Source organism: Stegodyphus dumicola, chromosome 10 (assembly GCF_044657685.1).
Source record: "Stegodyphus dumicola isolate Sdum_Otavi_A_Nest chromosome 10, ASM4465768v1".
NCBI classification, from domain to species: domain Eukaryota; kingdom Metazoa; phylum Arthropoda; class Arachnida; order Araneae; family Eresidae; genus Stegodyphus; species Stegodyphus dumicola.
Genome location: NC_140777.1, coordinates 123,144,074 through 123,165,937, shown reverse-complemented (window position 1 = coordinate 123,165,937; position 21,864 = coordinate 123,144,074). Strand labels below are relative to the sequence as shown.

General features: G+C 31.2%; 1 protein-coding gene across 4 annotated transcripts in view; it reads right to left on the bottom strand.

The window, feature by feature from the left end:
- BBS1 (Bardet-Biedl syndrome 1) overlaps positions 1 to 21,661 on the bottom strand; it is a 177,076-nt gene extending 155,415 nt beyond the window's left edge. For 2 of the 4 annotated variants that reach the window (XM_085825486.1, XM_085825490.1), the window contains exons 1-5: positions 21,582 to 21,661; positions 19,435 to 19,607; positions 15,924 to 16,013; positions 15,500 to 15,624; positions 7,213 to 7,259 (exon numbers count right to left, since the gene is read on the bottom strand). In XM_085825486.1, the coding sequence (XP_085681612.1) occupies positions 7,213 to 7,259; positions 15,500 to 15,624; positions 15,924 to 16,013; positions 19,435 to 19,607; positions 21,582 to 21,631 (485 nt within the window). In that variant the 5' untranslated portion in view covers positions 21,632 to 21,661. The other 2 variants (XM_085825489.1, XM_085825488.1) reach the window with 2 other exon arrangements.
- Between the last annotated feature and the right edge of the window lie 203 nt (positions 21,662 to 21,864).

Genomic DNA, 21,864 nt, shown 5'->3' with positions numbered 1-21,864 from the left:
TTCGAGTATTTAAAGTCTGGTCGGAAGCTATGTAAGGATTATGTTAATTTTATTAACAGTTAAATTTTAAGTTAAAAGTTCCTTTCCTGTCAAATTCTTAACTTACTATTTCCGGTTAGAACGTAGTTTTGGAATTTGCTGAATATTTAATGAGAAGGAGCGGTATTTAAACCCCGAAGTTACTTACTGAGACAGAGAGAGAATCAGAGTTTCTGAACTACGTGCGTCTGCCTTTTTGGCCGCTCTCTCTCTCTCAAAGCTGTTTTTACGCTCGGCCGTACTCAGGCCCTTGCTAAGCTTCGTAGTAAAATAAGTTAAGGGGCCAACTCTAATTGAACCTTGATAGCTTTGGCTATACTTATTTAGTTAATCTTAGTTTTAGTTTAATTCTTAGTCTTTTAAGTTCAAGTCCAAAGTGCGGGCTTTACTTGTACACTCCCAGGCGGAGTTTTGTTAAATCTTATCGAAATAATAAAGGGTTAGTTACCCTTCTCTCTTGTTGTTTCCTGTCATCGAACTCTAGCGATTATTCGCTTATCAGTTCTTAGGTTCCTCACTTCCAACATTAACTTAGAATTCCAAAGTGAGGTACCTTACAAGCACAACACGATAAAAATTAACTTCTGGGTTCTTCATACTTAGAACTACAGTGAGAAAAAAATTACACAATAAAAGCAAAAATTAAGCAATATCAGCAGAAAAGACCACATTTAAATATCTGCTTCAATCAAGATCACTGCTTATCAGCAGTAACAAAATAATCAGAAGAAAAAAAAATGCCTTTTGGATTAAAAAACACAGAACTTTCCGGATGACCTAGTATAGCATTATATACAGTAACTTTGAATTATCATTTAAAAAGAAAGCTATGGCTTGATTATACCCTACTATTAAATCATAACAACATGAATATTAATTATTTGATATTATAAATATATACGCAGTGGTACCTCGATATACGAGTGCCCTAATATACGAGTGTTTTGAGATACGAGGCGGCGAGCGATATTTTGCTTTGAGATGAGAGCAAGATTTGAGATACGAGTTCTGGAAGGACCACTTTAACATCATGATATGCCTAAGAATTATTGATCAGGCCTGGCTGGGTGTTACAACGAGGACCTTAACTTCTGCATGGAAGAAGCTGTGGCCTGAAGCTGTAGCTGAAAGAGCCTTTGAAGGATTAGAACCCGAAGTCTCAGTGGTAGAGGAGATTGTTTCTCTGGGAAAATCCATGGATCTGGAGGTGGATGAGAGAGATGTGAACGAACTCGTCGAGGAACAGTCTCAGGAGCTGACAACCGAGGAGTTATACGATCTACATTTGCAGCAGCATACGGTGGTTCAACGAAAAATTAGTTTTGACGAGGATCCAGAGATGGAGGAGGTTATCCCTACAAGAGATATAAAGGAGATCTTGGGAATGTGGGAGGAAGTTGTAGAATTCGTGGATAAAAATCACCCCGAAAAAGTTGCAACTGGTCGTGCATCAGAGTTGTTCAACGAAACTTGTCTAACTCATTTCCGCAATATCCTGAAAGGGAGAAAGAAACACACCTCCTTGGACAGTTTTTTAAACGATCCGCAGGTGAAAATGAGCAAAGCGTGAGGGGAAAAGCGAAGACCAGTGACGAAAATTAAGCGTTTCCGTAAGCACTTTATCTTTTAATTATGTTTTTATAGAATATGTATTTGTTATTTATAAATAAATGTTTCTTTTTGTAAATAGATTTTTCTTATTCAAAAACTCTTAACAAAAACAACTGAGGTGGTGTTTTGGTAGCTGGAATGGATTAATGGCATTTCAATTAATTTCAATGAGGAAAATTGCTTTGAGATACGAGCAATTTGACATACGAGCAAGGTTACGGAACGAATTAAACTTGTATGTCGAGGTACCACTGTATTGATAATTAATTCTTTTTAGCTCTTTAATGAATTAGATGTTAACAGCATGCTTATTTTTCTATTTGGCATTAAAACTTAAATTTTATTACTTACATATAGTAAATAGTAGCCTTATAGGACATACCAGTTTTTAGGAATAAGTAGAAAGTAAATTCATAAACTTTCAATACACAAAAATCTGTTTGATAAACATGACATTAAAATTCTAATTTTATTTCATATTTCTTTTTTCTCATAAAAATTAATTCAATTACTTAAATTCTCAAACTGAAAATTAACCGTTCCTGTTTGGCAATGACATATATATTTTCATTTATCAACGGTCCATTACGTACGTGCTAAGGGTATGTTTAACAACAGTTTAATTTATTACTTATTTTTACCATTTATTTTTTTAGTAATGGATTCAGAAAAAAAAAAATTACATTTAACAAAGACTTAAATGAGGAATACACGTTTATTGAAAAAACTATAAGCGATTCTGATGTATGGTGCAATATTTTGCTGTGAACATGTTCTTCAAAATTTTCAGTAAGCCATGGTGAACGTAGAGATATTAAACTATAAATAGTAATAAGTATAAAATATCAAACTTTGCTGCTGCAACTACCTCGTTATTAAAGAAATTCTTCAAACGGAAAGAAATGGGTGATGGAGAAGAAAAATTAGCTGCAGTAGCAGGTACTTTTGCACACTGGTACTATTTGCAACAACCATAGCTTTAGGTCTTTAACCATACTTCCAAGCTGCTTCAGGTGGCATTTTAGCCTAAATTGACATGTGCGCAAATTAAGGTCGGAACAATAATACCAAATTTTTTTCATGCCTTTAACAACTTTGCACAATGATTTGGAAAAAAATTCATTCGTTTCAACTTCAACTGATGTGTCAGTCACAAGGAAATAAAACATTTTCCAATACTTGTTAGATTTATAGGATTATGGAGTTAGAGTAAAAATTTTAGAATTTAAATACTTACCTGGTAAAACATCCAATATTGTCAGCAGCTATTTAACTACCTGTCTTGAAGGAAATAATTTAAAAGAAAACGTTATTGGTCTTTGTGACGATAATACGAATTCTAACTTTGGAGGAGCTGATACATGTGGAGAAAATGTTTTGGTTAATTTGAAACGAAACCTTAATCATGGTTTAATTGGAGTTGGATGTGCAAAGCATATTATCCATAACACTATAAGAACATAAGCTGATGTCTAGCCAGTTGATACAAAAATGATTATTTCTAAGACAGGGTTTCTTAAACTTTTTTCAGTCGCGACCCATTTTTATCACTGAGATTTTTTCGCGACCTTCAGAACCCCATAATATTTACAAAAATTTTGTCGGACCCCATAAGTATTGCGCAAATCTGACACACGCGTGAGTGAAACTGTCAATTTTTTCAATTGTGCTGTAATATACTATTGCAGTTTTAGGTCATTAACTTTAATTTCTAATTTTAAGACATAGAAGAATGTGAAAATTTTAAATAAGTAACAGACGAAATAACAACGTCACATGCAAACCAAAGAAAATGAACGTTTATATTATAAAAAGAATGCGTCGAAACGTTTTTCCTTTTTTTTTTTTTCGTCTGTATTGTCTTACCTTTATCTATTTTCAATTTCATTATGTAAAAATACTTGGTAATTGTAAAATCATTATAATAAGTTAAAGAAATTAAAAAAAGCCAAAAATTTTAGCAAAACTGCTAAAATTTTTGGCGACCCACAATTTAAGAAACCCTGTTCTAAGATACACTTTGAATCTTATACTGTTAGAGGAGAAACATTGAAAACTTTCTGTAATTTCGTAGAAACCGATTTTCCAATGATACTAGGGTATTCACAAACAAGATGGTTATCACCACTGTTACTTCCCACCACTGAAAGAGTACTCTAAATGTTTTTACCACTGAAGGCTTATTTTCAATCTCAAGAAAAATGTCCCAGGCTTATTTAAAAATTCTTTTAAATCCAGTAGCAGAAGTTTGGCTACATTTTATTAATACTCAGTTTTCCATACTTCATAAAATTATCACAACAATTGAAAATCAAACTGCATTTGTGTTTGATGTAATTGCTTCAACAGATGCTCTGAAAGCTTCAGTATGGAACAAGCTAGAGGATAATTTTATTCCAATAAACATTAAAAACATTAAAGCTTAAAGAGATTGGAGCATGTCATAATACAAAGTTATTGAATTTCAAGAAACTATTGTTTCATTTTATCAGATAATTCTTAGTTATTTGGAGAGATGGACAAAAAAAAAGTATTTCAGGAAATAGAAACTGCAAGACATAACGGCAAGATCCATTCACGGAAATTTTGAACGCTGGACCATATTAAATGAAATCCCTTCTCAAAGTCATGTTGAAACAGCCTTAATAAAATGATACCAAATCATAAATTATTGGAAATATGAGGAATATGTTTACTTTAAACAATATTATCACGGAAGAAAAAATATTGGATTGGTCAAAAAATAAGACGTGCTCAATTCAAAGGTGCATGGAAATAACTGCATATTTTAATAAGAACCAAATTCCTTGCTCAAATGTTTTAAAATTACCAGTTTCTTTTGTCCTCCTCGCATTAATGCTGCAACTAAGCGAGTATTTAGTATTATGAACAGTGTTTGGACTAGTGATAAGATGCAGCTTTAAGTGGACACTTAAGAATGCATAAATCACCAAAATAAATTTTGATGAAAATTGCGTGAACGTTTATGAAGATCAAAAACGAAAAAGATATTCTCAGAAATAGTCATGCTTCAGAAAAATACAAGGCTAATCGAATAATTTAGGTTTAAAAATTTATTATTTTGTTAAAAAATTAATACTGAGTTTTGATTTATTCTTTACTTATTAAAAAATATTATGTATCACTATTAAAAAGTAAAACAAAAATTACTTATTTTAATCTAACATATATCGATCTATACACCACCTCCAACATAATAACAATAATAATAAAATAATTTATTTGTAATAAAATAATTTATTTGTAATTATTTTTTAAATGATATATATAGAATCCCGCATTTCAAACTTTGAAATCTGGTCACCTTATCAGTATGGGCTTTCATTTTTCAGTTTGGTGCTCCCTCAATGTATATTTGTTTGCCCACAATAATGATCTGTCCACTCTTGTCAGCTTTGGAAATTATAATGTTAGAATTAGAACGAATTTCATGTACGGCTTTCCTTTCCTTTTGATTAAGATTCGAAACAAACAATCTGTTATTATCATTTATGCTACGAGTAATTAAGTGGCAGATTGTATCTTTCTGTGTTTCTGATATTTTAGAGAATTTAAAGGCCTTTTTCAGTTGGGGCGATGATTTGAGGAATTGACTTTAATTCTTGGCAATTTATAGCATACCTTATGTGTGGTTTGAGATACATCGGACAAACTAAAAGATAGATAAATTTTCGCATCAAGGAATACGAATCTTATGTTCAAAAAGGCGAAATTAATAAGTATTTGATAACTTATCGTAAATACTGAAACATAGTCGGAAATTTAATCACAATTTTAAATTTGAGTCTGCAAAAATTATTCAGAAAACTTCTTCCATTGGTGAATTGGATTTTTTTGAAACTCTTCACATACATAAAGACTTGTCTTGTTAAGTAAATGACTTTAATTCCAATTTAACCCTTCCTAATGCTTTTAAAATTTTATTTACTTAATTTTAATTTATCATTACGATTTCTGTAGACAGATAGCACAACGTTTTAGTTCAATTTACTCCTTTTGTGTATAAATACAACCGTGGCTTTACTTTCATTGCAGACGGAAGTGAATTATAATGACAAAGAATTTGATTTAAATCATATCAAAGACGGAGTACATTGAGATGAAATACTACATTTAGTAAGGAATTATAAGCCAAATAAAATAAAAACATCTGCCCTGAAGATAAAGATAGTGCTGACAGATCAACTTCCAATTCATTGCGTGCCGCGGCGTTCCCCCCCCCCCCCGGCCGCAGAGCAGCGTGAAATTTATAAACAGATTTTGGAATGGTTAGAGAAACAAAGGATATGCCTTTTTCCATTTTTTGCAGCAATTCCACTTTTTGTTTGATGACATCGAAACATACTTTCGCTTTGTAGATCCTTTGGGAGCTCCAGCATCGGAAATTCTATTTGACATAATCGAAAGTTCAAGCTTACTTTTATAAAATTCCTCTAACAGTCTGCAAAAAATAATAAGCCGGATCCAATTCAAAGATTAAGGAACAACGCAATCTGCAACATTAACTGAAATAGATAATTAAATAATTTTAACTTATACCGTCCGTTATACATTAACGCGCATGCGTAAGTATTATGCGCACACGCATATGCGCAACCATAAAGGTTTTACACGCCTGAGTAAACGCCTATGCGCATGCGTCACGTTGACGCATGCGCAGAAAGTTTGTAGTTTTGAGGTCCGGATTATAGATCATTCCGGATTATGGGTGCCCGAATTAACGACTTTTGACTGTATAAAAATAAATGCAGTATTAAATTAGCCCTTGCAGTATTGAACAATTTTGGCACAAAACATTTGTCCTGAAAATTACATCAGGTGTTTATCATACTGCATTTTGGAAGCTGTAAATTATAACTGTTGTGTTAATGAGGCCATGGCTCAAAATCTAAGTAAAGACTCTTTGACAGCAACAACTCATTTTTGTGAAAATAATTACGTGAAAGATTTCCCCAGCCCTCCCCCCCCCCAAAAAAATAAAAGAATATGTTTGGGTTCTTATCCCAAACTGGTTTCATTAAAATGGTGATTCATTTTTATTTTTCATTATTATTAGCTCTATGCTTCAATGGCAAAAAAAAAAAAAAAAAATCAGAAACAAAATGCACACTAGAGAAAACATGCATAATATTGAGTTTATTTAAGAATTGTTAGGTAATTAGCTGAATCACACTGAAGTTTCATACATTCCTTAGCAACAATCAGTTTATTGTATATAAAGTGTAAGCAGTTCTTTAGAAGTTTAAGACACAATACTTATGAACAAGGTTACTTCTAACAATTGGCAATAAATAAAAATTTCACAGATAAGGCAAAGAAAAATCTTAACTTTTTTTTTTTTATTATTATACAAGATATTTTCAAACATCATCTGAAGTTTATCTGTGCAACACTGATTTTAGTTTCAAAACAAATACTATATAAAATAATAAACATATAATAGGGAGAAAATGTTCATGCAATATAAAGTATTTGTAAATATATATATATTTGAAAATATAAAGTATTTCCTTTTAAGAGATGGAAATAAATATAACTCACCTGATATTTTCTAACAATTCCTTCAATGTGTTAATATCTATTTCTTCCTATAAGCAAAAAATAATGAATTATTTATAGCATCAAATTAATGTCTCACATTGCTAAATTAAAATGGCACTCACAATTTTCCCCTAGAATGTGGTAACTTACTATTAATGGCATTTCATCAAACTAATTTATTGGTCCTCCCAACTACAAAAATGTTAAAATAAATAAATAATTACATTTTCTTTTTTGCATAATGCTGTTTCGACACATAACTACTTTTTGTGAAGATGTATTTACTTTTAATGAAGAAGTATTATAAAATAATAGTTATTCATTATTTTGAGCAATAACAATGCAAGCTACACAAAGAATAACAATTAATACAAAAACTATTAACGATACTTTACCTGCAATTGAAAAAAAAAAAAAAAAATTACATTCAATCTAATAATGTAACAATATTTGCTATGAAACAGATCATGAATTAGTGTTTCAACTACATAAAACTGTCATATGAATTGTTTATACAATATTATAGAGAAAATACTTTTACTACATAATATTATTGTAAAATATGAGATATGATTTTTAGACCTTTTATTTCATTAAAAAAAAAAAAAAAAAAGAAAGAAAGAAAGAAGAAAAGAGAACTTTCAGTAGAAGAAATAATAACTGATTAAATGTTTAGTGTAATTCAAGAGGTAAGTTATTTTCAAACCTGAAAAGTGCTATGTAAGACATGCCTACTATAAAAATTTATGTAAATCTGTGTGCTGTAAACAAGATTTCTAAATTTGAATCATAACTCCAGAAGGATATTTTATGAGCTACATAAGTAAAAAATGTCCTCTAAAGACATACAGCAAGAGAAGAAATTCATGAATTAGCAATAAAAAAAGACTAGTGTGAGTATAGAGATACCGATATTTCAGATACATGTGACAACCATCATTGGCTCCAAAAATAGTCGATATAAGCACCTGCCAACAGGGTCAGGTTTTGAAGAGTATTGGCTATGTTGCTCCTCGTAAATGATAACTATATAGTAAGGGTGGAAAGAAGTAGTGCTAGTTGGTCACAAATTTGTGTATTACTAAACATTGTTTTGATATGTTTTCTACTCTGTTTTTCCTCAAGTGGAAAATGAAAGAAATGTTACAGAAAAGAATGGTTGATAGTGTTCTAATTTGGTACTACTGTCAGAAAAATTCACTGCAATAAAAATTATCCATGACATGCTGCATATTAAAATGACGCGCCATCATATTTACAGCTGTAAACGGTATGTTGTTGAATGCAAATACCATTGCAAAAGCATTTGGTATGAACTATAAAAAGGACATACAATGATGAAAATTGCACAAAAAATTAATATTGTTCTGGATATGATTATGGACTATTTTTAATGAATAATGAATATGAAAAACTCGTCTGAACATTTGCATATCTCAACCAAATCTGTGCAAATCATCCATCAAGAACTGTCCGTGAATACAGTGCTGTATCAACTAGTGCCTAGAAACTTTACTTCAGAACAAAAAAGAAGGGGTAATTTTGGCTGATTTTTCTGACAAAAGGTTGCACTATCAATAATACCAATGAGAAATATCATTTCAGTCTGATACACAAATTGAGAAAAAAATATGGCGAAAAGGTCAGGAAAAATTAAAAAAGTTGTTCTGCATCAAGATAATATGCCTTCTCACTATGCTCCAATTGCACAAGCTACTTCAGTTGCTTATTGCTTCACATCACTTCCTCATTCACCTTATTCCCCCCCCCCCATATGATTTTTGTCAAATTTTTATTTATTCTCTGCTGTAAAGAGTTAATTTTGAGGAAATTTTTTTCAGTATGGATAATGATGTCATTGATGTTATCATTTAGTAGAATGAATTGCAGAATAAATCATTCTACAACATGATTGCAAATAAATTGTAGCACAGAACACGTAAGTATATTGATATAATGAGTGATTATGTAGAGAAATTATAATGAGAAACTACAGCTTAAACACTTCTCAAAACTCACAGTTCCCTCATAATAAATATACACTTTTCTTTGACGTATTATAATGTTTAATGGTAGAAAAACTAAAGAAATAACAATAAAAAGACACTTTATAATAATTCTATAACGTCCAACGAAAGGCAGCTGGTTGGTACTTCAAAGTAATGTTAGCATGTTATGCAATGAGATTCATTTTTCCTATGCAGAGGTATGCAAATTTTTGTGCCCATTCTTTCGGCATGCGTTGAAAGAAATGCAAAGGATATTTCAAATTCTAAGGATTGTGAAAGTAATTGAAAAAATAATTTTTATGCGGAAGATTAGACATGTTATTGAGAAAGCATTTGATGGATTGTGAAATATGGTGCATAATTGGAAGAATGGAAGCAGGAAAGACACAGGTACAGGCTTATAAAAACTTAAAATAGCCAAAAGCATCATGTGAAGGATATGGAAATGGTTTAAAGATGCTGATCTTATATGCAGAGAAACAGATAAGGGCTTATAATATGCCTCAATAGATTTCAGGATTGCTATTTGAATGATAATTGCTAAAAGAAATAGAATCTGCATTCCCATGAAAAATCACCAACACACTGACAATCATACCACATTTATTTGACAATTTTTACGGCCCAAAGGTACTGTTCTATTCATAATTTATAATTTATTTTAAGAATACAATTTGAAATATCAATTGCATAAATAAATATCAGTACCCCTGATTAATTGTGTACATTCAATAAGCATACCATTCGATTTATTGGCTTTAAATAGTTAAACAAATAAAACAGTCTTCATAATAATTCCTACAATAAAATGCTTAAATAATTAAAAAAATATGAGTTTCTGACATCAACTATTATATCATACTTCATAAGAAGTAATTTCAATTTTTAAAGGTGCAGATAATTAGACAGTACTGAAATGGACAAGTGACATCAGCTCAGATTGCACGGAAGTTAGCTGCAATGGGATTTGATACTCAACTATTCAGATATACTATTAGTGACAAGATACATAAAAAACCGCTATAATCAGGCAAATCCTTGATTTGTGTCTCACTATTTTGATCTAAGAAGTTTGAAAAAGGGTGAGTGATTCCAGACATGTTATAATCTGCAGGGAGCAAAACATGTGCATTAAACCTGCAAACATCTGTCAATAGCATTAGTAGAAAGGGGGTGGGATCATGGGATGGGCAGGCATAGTTTCGAATGGCTGCACTGGACTACAAATTCTTACCAGTGCAACTATGAATACTGAAATACAAAGAGGTAAAGTTCTTGATCCTTACGTCAAGCAGTTTGGCAGTGCATCCAATAATAAGTTCCTCCCAATGCTCATCTCCATCAAACTGCACTATTGACCAATTATCTTAAGGGCAAGAAAATATAGTGGATGGAATGGCCGCTAATTTCTGGATTTAAATCCAATAGTATGACACATTGGAAAGCTGACTAGCATCACTGCATCTTCCACCTAGCACTTTCCAGAAGCTCAAAAGTGTTATTCGGCATTAATACACTTTGTTACCACAGGCACTCTTGGACAATTAGAATGAAAAATTGCTGTGAAGCTTTCATGAAGAGTCAGGGGTAACCATACATTTTGTTACTTTTTTCATATATTTCTAATAAATTGTAATATCAGCTTTTCTGTATCACATTTTATATCCAATTTTCATGTTCTTATTTAAAATTATTTTTTATAGGACTATACACTTTTGCATTTTAAAGCTACGTCAGACATGATAAATTCAAAACCTTATGCAAGTTCCATGCTACAAAATTATTCACTGTACATGAATTTTTATAGTTTACTAGCAAGCAAGACTGCTTTCGTTCTCCGGGATTCAAAAGTTGGACCAAACTACCAGTGTTCAGCGATTTTACCTTTGCTGCACCCACTGTATTCACATATGCATCTACAAGATACTGCATATTTGTTACACACGTGGAAAATCTCGAAAACACACATGCAGCCGAGCGGACTAAAGCCCGCTACCTAAGGGAAGGGATGCCTTTGTGAAGGACTTTTCTCGTGAGTAATTTTGGGTGTAAATTTCATTCCAAACAACCAAGTTAAGTTCTAAGTGGAAGAAAATGGCATAAGTAATAAAATTTAAAGTTGTTTAATTGCTACCTAGAATTTACAAGCTCACTTTCTCCCATCCACATATATAATATAAAGTACCCGTTTACATTATCAACACTCGTCACATATACGCGAACTAATATGTGACGAGTGTTGATAATGTAAACGTTATTACAAAGGCACAAATTAACTAACACTTGCAAATTTAATATTTACTTTTACACAAATAAATAAATGTTGGTTTTTTTAATATCTTGCATACATTACTTTAAAAAAATATCTGTTCTGATGCACTGTATGAAAATCCATTTCGTCTCATCATTCGCCGCAACCAGCCTTCACTCGCCTTAAATTGCAATGTAATAAATGTGTTTGTCTCGTGCCACAGCAAGTGCTTTTATTTGACACATTTCCCAAATTACTGCGTACACTTGAGCATGCATATCCCGAACATATGCAACAACTTTTTTTTCCAAGTTCAGAAACTTACATTTTGAACCACGAAAAGCATGTCTTGTTTTGTTTGTTGCTGCCAGTTGATCATGCTGTTTGCTCCAATTGTGCACACACTTTTCATCCACATTATATACTCTTGCTGCTGCTCTTTTCCCATTTTCCTGCACAAATCTACGACTTTCAGTTTAAAAGCCACTGTATAGCTGCTGTATTTTCCCATTTCAAGCACGCTACATGCTAACTACCATGAATTCCAAATGATATGAATGAAAAGAGAAAGCTTGAAATATGTGAATGCTCCAAGGAGGAAGGAGGGGAAAGTAATTTCATTACAAAACAGTATTTCCTGGAAGCCAGTATGGTGAAAACCTGTTTGGACTGCCTTCATTTATTATCGCATCTGCCGACTGGATTGCTGGCGCTGATGTTATGACTAAATAACAGCTGCACCAGAATGCAAGGAAAGTCTCTGCTTTCTATCCTGGCACCAACCAAAGATAAAACAAATGCATATTCTTTCTTTAAAGGTGTTTATTGACTAAAGGGGAAAAGGCGATGTTAAAAAAATATATATTTTAAAGTAACAAACTCTTTAGTTTTTGGGGTGCAGACATTGTGCGGGTCACTTTTTTACATAAATTTTATCTGTAAAGTTGGGGTGCAAACATTACATGAGCACAACAGTTACACGAGTGTATACAATAATTTTCCTCTTCCTTAATTCAGAGAAACATTTATTATTCTCCTAAATTTTAAAATGATACATCCATTTTAAAATGATTGTTTTCATCTTACCAACAAAGATAAACCCTCGCAAATCACCTACAAAGGTCAAGCTAAATTTTCCCCTTCCAACTGTGAATTTTATGACAGACTAATACAAGAACAAACCCATCACAGCAAAGCAAACATGAACTGACATTCAGTCTTTGAACTGAGACAGATGAACATTCACCTTCTCTAATTATTTATGAATGATTTGGGTCTAAGGCAGGGGCGTAGCTAGAGTTCCCAGTGCGCGGGGAATTGAAGAATTTGCACCTTTTCCTGTGTGCCAAGAATGGAAAACATTTCATTAAAAAATTTTGTTGCATCAATTTGGAGCCCCTTGGATGCTGTGCCCGGGGACAGATGTCCCCCTTTGCCCTAGCTACGCCACTGGTCTAAGGATTAGCAAAGACAACAATAAGAAAAGGTGAAATTCAAATTACAGTGAAGTAGAAATGAAAATATCTTATTAAATACTGTAACGTTAATATTACTATGCACCTTTACTGGAATTCAGGTTTCTTTTAAAGAATTAATATACCTATAGTTTATCCACGATATTTACCTATAGTTTATCCACGACTACTATTAAAAAGTCCTCCACAAAAGGCATCTCTCACCTTAGGCAGATATTCCTTGAATCCTCTGCCATAATCAAACCCAAAGCTTTCCATGACCACTTTTCATTTGTTATGTTCTTACTTCATTTATGTTCTTCCGTGTTCTTCAGATATTAAATTATACATATAATTTCCCCCTCTTGATTTTCAGACAATAAAATTAGTAAAAATACATGAGGAATATATGAAGAAATGCCGTATATGTTCTTAATGTTGAGGATACCATACTGCTAAAATCGCACTTCACCTGTAAACAGCATGTGAGCTACAAATAAGGGGATTTGGTTTATTCAAGAAAGAGCATATGCTATTTATGCTGGATAATGAAATTTGATGATTAGCCTTATATGCATTGCATGTAGTAATGGTACTGTTTCCTTTGTAAAAGTTGTAGAGAAACAAACATTGGCTGTTAATCATCAAAGAAGACCACATTGGCCAGTCTTTCTTCTAAAATTAGAGTTTACACATTCAGTGTCACCTATGAGCTGTTCTCATGGCTGCAAAAGAACTATCTCACACAGCCACCAATGGAGCACACTGCATATGATTTCACCAGGACATCTGAAGCTATGGCTGAAGTCTCTGGCTGAAGTGTTAATTTTGTTTTGAATACTCATAATTCATTCATATATGAAATACATATTGGCATATTTCTTGTTTGAATACTAAAGTATTGCACAGTTATTAATTGGTACCTGTAACAGCTTCTAATTGTTCCTTTCAGCAGCTATTATATGGAGCACTATTGACAATATGATTTATACAGGTTCTACTCTTGCATTTTCTTTTGCACTATACATGGAAAAGTTTTACCTTCCATTGAAACTTCATTCCTTATACCCAGTACTTTTTTGTTTGTTTGTTTTTGCTCAGCCCAGATAACTAGCTTCCACAACATATTATTAATATTTTCATCTTGGGGGGAGAGGGGGTAAGATACACAAGAAAATAAAATTAATTGTGCCTACTGTTTTATCACATCTCTCTGCCTTGAAAGAAACAACTTTCTTATTATAGTCATAGAAAACTGCATGCTTACAGAATGCCCTTCTGCAGTTTGGTATCTGATAATTGTTGCGTGGTATTTAATGCCAGAAATTTTATATATATAGATTGTAACAATTTTCACAGAACTGCATATTTGCAATATGCTAAAAATTTTATATAGAGAGATTGTAATAATTTTCACAGAATTACATATTTTCAATTTGTTGTCCATCAGTTCAATGCCAAAGTTCCTTGTAACATCTAAAGTTACCAGAAACTTTGAGAGTGAAAAATGTTTTGGCAGTATCTGAAATTCCTTTTATATTTTATATAGGCCATTAGCCTATATAAAGAATAATAGGACATGATGGTCTTTTATCTATTAGGTTTTATTAAACTCATTGTATTTTCATCAAAAGACTTCAAACTTAATAAATATATTGCTTCTTTTGTTAGTGTGCGTTAATTGAGTTGATTTACTTTTGGTACCTGTTTTCAGATACTTTAAATTCAGAATTACTTTTTCTCCAGTTAAGTTATCATGTTTTGATAAAAAAAGAGAAAATTTATTTTAAGCACAAAATACATAAAATGAAATTTGGGTACTAATGTATTATCCCATTCACCGTGAAAATTGACAACCATCAAACCATGAACACTAGGAGAGATCACGCAAAAGTTGTGCCAATCATTTTTTTTAGAACTCTGAACCACTATTCTATTTAAAACTCTTACAATAAATAGTCATCAGTCTCTCTGCATAGTGCACCAAATAGCCACTGCTGTGGAGTCCACTTCATCTTTTTGCTTGATAAAAAGGCTACCATTTTGTTAGGATCTCCAATTTTAACAGAAGCTTTACTTAGAACTGTGAATACAAACTTCCTGCAAATGACTGCCCTAATCTATTATTATTTTGTTAGCCATATTAAGCTATTCTTTCCTCCATTCAACACATGTTAATTTTCTCAACCAGTTTTAAATGAAATGGAGCAGTCACAAATTTGATTTTACAGCCATCAAATTCATTTTTTAATGCAAGAATAAAGTACAGCAATAACAGTCAATTTATATCCTTGTTCATAAAAGCAAAAAGTGGCTTATTTGGAATCAATTGGAATTACATAAAATGACACACTTATCCACAACTGATGATTAAGCACACTGTTTATTGGCAGTTTCATGGTTGATGGGATAATATGTAAGTACAAAAACTCATAAAGGGCAAAGAAAAGAAATAAGGAAAACAACTAGTCCTTTTATAAGTTTATAAGTGATATAATTCGATTTCTACTGCACTATGAAAAAAATCTATTTCACTATGAAAAAAATCTGAATTTAATTTCTCACAAACTTACATTTTTTGCCTGATTCCATGCTTCCATTTCTGAAGAACAAACACTAGAAGCTGGTAAAGTAAATTTGTAAAATGGACGCATATTCTTGTAAATATATATATGAGCACCAGATGCAACAGCTATTGCTAATGTGCCAGGGAAGAAAATTTAGTGAGTATTTTGTAGAAAATTAAAATAATTTAACACTTTAAATATTATAATAAAGATAAATGCATATAAAATATAGAAAAAAAATTAAATAGATATACTAAAAGATTTCTATTCTTATAGCAGAAAAATTATAATTATTAACTTAATAACAGAATTAATAAAAATGGGTCTATCAAATTTCAAAACATAAATAATTAAAAAGTGATAAAATTACATTTATATTCTTTATTTTATTGTTCAAAGACAAAATAATGAATTATTGCTACAATTATACCTGGGGATCGTGGGTCACAAGTATCCATATGAAAAGAAACAACACCAGTGGGAAGATCAATAATGGTGTGCTCTGACAGCAAATGAGTACCTACAAAATGATTTTAAATGCTATTAAAAGAATAGTGATATCTAATTATTACAGAATTAATATGCTTCATGTTAAATGACAGTCAATTATGTCATTAACCATGGTAGAAGCTTGAAACACTGTATAATAGTACTAACATATACGTATAAACTGACTTAAATTAGTTAATAACATAAAGTACTAATAGGTGTCAGCACTTATGTATTAGTGTAACCACCTTATAGAAGTCACATAATTTTTCAGAAAGTGCAAAATTTGGCAACTATGTGCGTTAGCAATACTTAAGTTTTAACAAACAAAATCACTTTTTTAAATATGTTCTGTTTTTTGTATTCTTAGTTCCAATGAATTTTACAGACAAATCTTTTCATTTTTTTGTCTTATTCAATCTTAAAATACGTAGGTTAAGGCAAAAGTCATGGAAACTATTTTTTTTCTTGAAGATACCAGTCCGGTTGGAAAATGTGACATACACAGATGAAAGGACAAGGTCTTAACTACATGTGTGGACAATGAATAGCACTGAAATATCGTAACACACGAATTTATTACGGTAGTATACAGGGCAATATGGCCTTCACCGTGCGAAAGAATAACACAATACACATAAAGTTGACATGAGTCCCTGTAGTCCCGTGCGGTCACTGTTCTGCTATGAGGAACAAAGTGGCAAACAATGACACCCCTAACATCATACGCGATGATCACCATCAATTTGACTGGTAAAGGATTCTGACGGACCTTCTGCTGTCTTGGTGATCCAGGATGTCACCACTCCACGGACTGACATTTCAGTTCTGGTTTGTATGCCCTGGCCCAAAATTCATTGATGACGATTATTTGTGAAAAGAATTGATCGCCGTCCTGTTGCCAGCATGCAAAGTGGTCGGAGCATATTGCATAGCACACCCACCTTTGAACTTCCGTCAGTGCATGCAGTACCCACCGCAAAGCGATTTTGTGTAGCTGTAGCTCATTACGCAATATCCTGTGGACAGTGCGTTTCTCGATGCCACTTGCCCTATCTAACTCCAGTAACGCCCATCGTCTGTCTTCATCCATGAGGTGCTCGATGACGGCACACTCACAGGTCATCCCGAACGTTGCTCATCACTGGTTGACACACGTCCTTGCTGAAACTTTCTTACCCACCGTGCTACTGTACGATATGGTAGGGCATTATTCCAAAGGGCTTCTACTAATTCACTGTGACATTCCATCACATTTTTCCCTCGGAGAACAGCTATTTTAATGTAAGTGCGCTGCTCAACACTGGTTATTTCCATCTCACACGACACTCACCAACTGACTGATTTCAGAGCCCTCGCTACCACACAGAAAGCTATCACAGAGCCATCTGTTGTTCTGCATACATACTATGCCTGCAGAACTTCCACATGACAGATATATGTTTTGTGATCCGTTCACATATCTAAAAGAAAAAAATAGTTGTCATGACTTTTGCTCCAACCCTCGTATATGCTTGTGAAATTTCCCTGCAACAGAAAATTTTGTAAAATTTCTGTAGGATTATAGTTGCTGTAAAATTCATAAATGGAACAATTGTTTTTTAAATATTCTTAGAGAGATGACCTCAAAATTTTCACCAGAAACCCCTCCCTTCCCTATAAAAAATCACTTGTAAATTGGTTTGTTGATTATTTAACTAGGAATAAATACCTAAATTAAAACAAAACATACATGCAATAAATAATTCTTTGCAATTATAATTGTTCTTTTTCTTTTATAAAAAAAAAAAAAACATTAAACTTTATAAAGGCATTTACACTAATACATAGGTATCTGCATTTGGACTGATGTATTTGCAGCATTCATTAGACATGGAATGAAAAAACATTTCATACTTAAACACAGAAATACTAAGAGATACATGCAATATCAACAATAGCTAATAATTTAAAACTCAACACAATTTTTAGAACAAAAAATATTTACTCATATTCTGTAAAGAAAATATCTATAAATTCTCAAAAGCATAGACACTAAATTCTACTAAAATAGATTTTTTAGTTTAGCATCTTTTCTTCTAAGCGAGAAAATGTTCCTCTTTGCAAAGGTATAAAAACATTACCAGATGATGACAATTTTCATTTAATAAACAAAATTTCTTGAAATTTTGAAAATACTCTTAACTAAAATCTTACACTTTAGAAAATACTCTTAACTAAAATCATCAAATAAAGTAATCTCAGTTCCAAATTTTAATTAAACAAATCATTTAGACAGCTAAGTATTCATGAATGATTATTTAAAATTAACTTACGATAAAGATATTGATTTAAATATGAATCTCTGATAAGAAATATGAATCTTATTTATAAAGTAAAAGGTCAACCACCCAGCATTCAACTAATCAAAAAGCTCAAGTATTATTATAGCACAGTATTTTAAAATTTTAGCATTTTTTTTCCTTTATAAAAAATCAAGCAAATGAGAGACTTATGAAGCTATCATAAAGAGAATATAGAAGGACTACAACTCAAAACAACAAAAACTGTCACCAGGTTTGTGTTATTTAGTGCCAATAATGGTCAAGCATAAGGCTTTTATGTAAATCTGATTTATTTTTATTAAGTTGGATAAGTTTTTGAAAAGGACACATTTTAACTGTTATTTATCTGTCTTTAACTCATATTTTGAAAAATATATTAAAATTTTGGACTTTCCCTAAACAGAAATGCACAAAATGGAGTATTTTCAAATTAGAAAATCTAGGCATCATGAAAAATATGGGTTAATGGAAATGATTTATGAAGGAGATAAATAATGCAACATGAAAAATTTACTCTTTTTTTTTTTTTTTTTTTTTTTTTTTTTTGTAGGCTTTATCTATAACTTGCATCTTTTGATTATCTAACTGATCATTTTTTTCCAGAATGACTGGCACAAGTTTGGCTGGGTATTCTCCAAGTTTGATGGTCAACTGAACTTCATAATAAAATAAGATGTTGTACTTTTATATATTTAAAGCCTACTAAATTATGTCGGATTTTATATCTGAAGTATATTTTTTCAATAAGCTTTTGATATTTAAGCTGATAATAAATAAGATGATTGTTTTTATTATTTTAGACTGAAAATTTTGGTACTTTTCTGCTAACGGGACCAGATTCAGAAATCTATATAGGTATACATTATACATATATGCATGCCTGTGTGTGCATACATACGTATTTACATACATAAATACTCACATATCTACATGTAAATATACCTACATTTCTGAATCTGGTCCCAATAACAGAATAGTACCAAAATTTCTATTTATTTGGCTTTCTTCTCAATTACATTTTTATGCTCAGATACACAGAATTTTCATGTACCTGGGATCTGACATTTTGTATAATAGACAATAAAATAGTATATAACTATAAAATAGACAACGAAAGCTTTCAATTACCTTTGTATACTTTAAGCTTCATATTATGTGTTCCAGTTCCTAAATCAGCAACAATAAGTTTATAATCTCCATCTCCATGTAAATCAGCTAAGCACATGCAAGAAGAAAATGTATACAATGTTGCCAGTGGATCATAATGTGCATGTAACCATTTTGAAGAACCATTTTCAGACCTGAAAATTATTCATATTACAAACATATACTGTATATAATTTAAAATCAATTTAGGCAAAAAAATAAGAAAAAAAAAATAATAACTCATTAAAAGTATTACTGCAATTAATTTATTAATTTAATAATTAAAGCATTTTAGGAAAAAAGTGTTACATTTGCAGGTTCACTATTTCATTGAGATTGAGTAAATAAGAAATATATATGTATATTTAAATTTGCCTATTTTAGCAAAAGAAAATTTTTAATCATACGAGTTTACCTCACTAACAGCCAGTATAAAAATCATTACAGTATGTACATATAAAACATTAAAAATTATAAATATATGAATATAAAGCTCAATGGTTAGGTTAGATTATCCAATTAAGGCAAAGCAACTCAAGGGTCATCTGCCTGTGGATAATGATGCTTATGTAAAGGATGTTTCACAGGAAATAGAAAGCCATTAAAACTCTCATGCAGTTAGCCTGTTTACAAGGATCTGAACCTAGGTTGAATTATCAGTGCTCAGCTGCTGGTGTACTCCAGAGGAAAATGGAAAAATTTTAAACATTCCATTTTGTCTGATTTTTGATATGAAAACATGAAAAAGGATCATTATCCATATTGCATTCAAACTATATATACAACAAAAAATTATTATTAAAAGATTACAAAATACTTTTAAAGGCTATTATAACTGGCTTGCATTCACATCAGAGTTTGATAGTAGTTATTTTAGTTATTTTGTAAAACAACAGTTAAAAAAATAATCTGCTTCTTAAGAAACTGTAACTAATAATACGAATGAAGTTCATGTGGTATGCGTATATAATGCATTACAACCTTGTAACATAACTAACATATTATAAACTTCAACAGGCTATAACCTTGACACAGAATTGCATGTTAAAATGAAAATTTAAACAATCTACTTATGTTTTCTTTTTTAATAATTTTCAGATAGTATTCATATCAGAATTCACAACTGAATCCTTCCTATTATTATTATTTATAAACTACATATGCATGAATATAAAGTACATTGAGAATATCTATAATATTACAAATCTGAGTACTGCATATACTCATATACAAGTACTTCTGTGTATAAGTGAAAGTTTGATTTCAACATATAGTAATTTATAGAATTTTATAACACTAGAAATATAAGTTGAATACAATTAACTTGCATATAAAAGTGCCAACAACAAAATAGTAAATATCACGAATGAGCTTTCCACTTCAAAAAATAATTAAATATGGTAAAATCTCATATAGTCTCTATTTTTCTTTTGACTTCTAATTTTTTGCTTGATTTCTAAAATAAAGTTTATGTATGATAAATTTTATTTTAAAAATTGTTATTTTTGACATAGCATTTTCTTTTTATGAAATTACATTTGTGACTGAAATAAAAATAACACTTATCTACATAATCTAGATTTTTATATCTAAAAACATACAAGAAATTTAAATGTAGCATTTTTTTAACATGAGTGTTATGGTTTAATTTTGTGATCTGTTTTGAGGGTTTATAGATCAAGCTATACACAAGCATATATCCTGCATATATTACCAGTGTAGCTTGAACTATATTTAAAATCACTCAATTTAAAATTAACTAAGATTACTGAATTTAAAATCAATTTCCTAAATATAAAAAATAAATGAAAATATTTCTCTATTACATAAATTTTATGACACAGAACAAACTTTTTAAATTGATTGTTACTCTCTGGAAAGAATAACTTTTATAACATACATGATTTTAATATACTTCATCTTCTATTAAATACAATTAAGAGACAATGTTTGGTACTAGCATAGTACAAAGAAATCATCAATTTAAGATAACACTGAGAGTTCAGCCATTTAACCGAGTTTTAAAGGAGAACTTGCAAATTACTAACTTGATTTCCTCCATAATGAAAAATTAATACAACGTATGTAAATATTAAATCGTCTGATTGAATTAAACTCGGTATACTTACAGACTAACATTTCCTGTTGCCATAGCAACCAATTGACAACAACATTTCATTTCGACAGACAGACAAAATAGACAGATGTCTTGTTTTGCACCCACTAAGTCTTTCTGCACCAATGGGCGAAAAATCAAGCTTAGGTGAGAAAGAAAGGTATATAGAAAGGGGGGCAATTTCGTTTTCCAGAGAAGTGTAAAAAGAACTTCGTATTGTTTTATACGAGTTCAAAAGGCCTGTAAGAAAAATTGGAGCAAAAAAAATTTTTATATAAATGGCCCAAAGTAGTTAA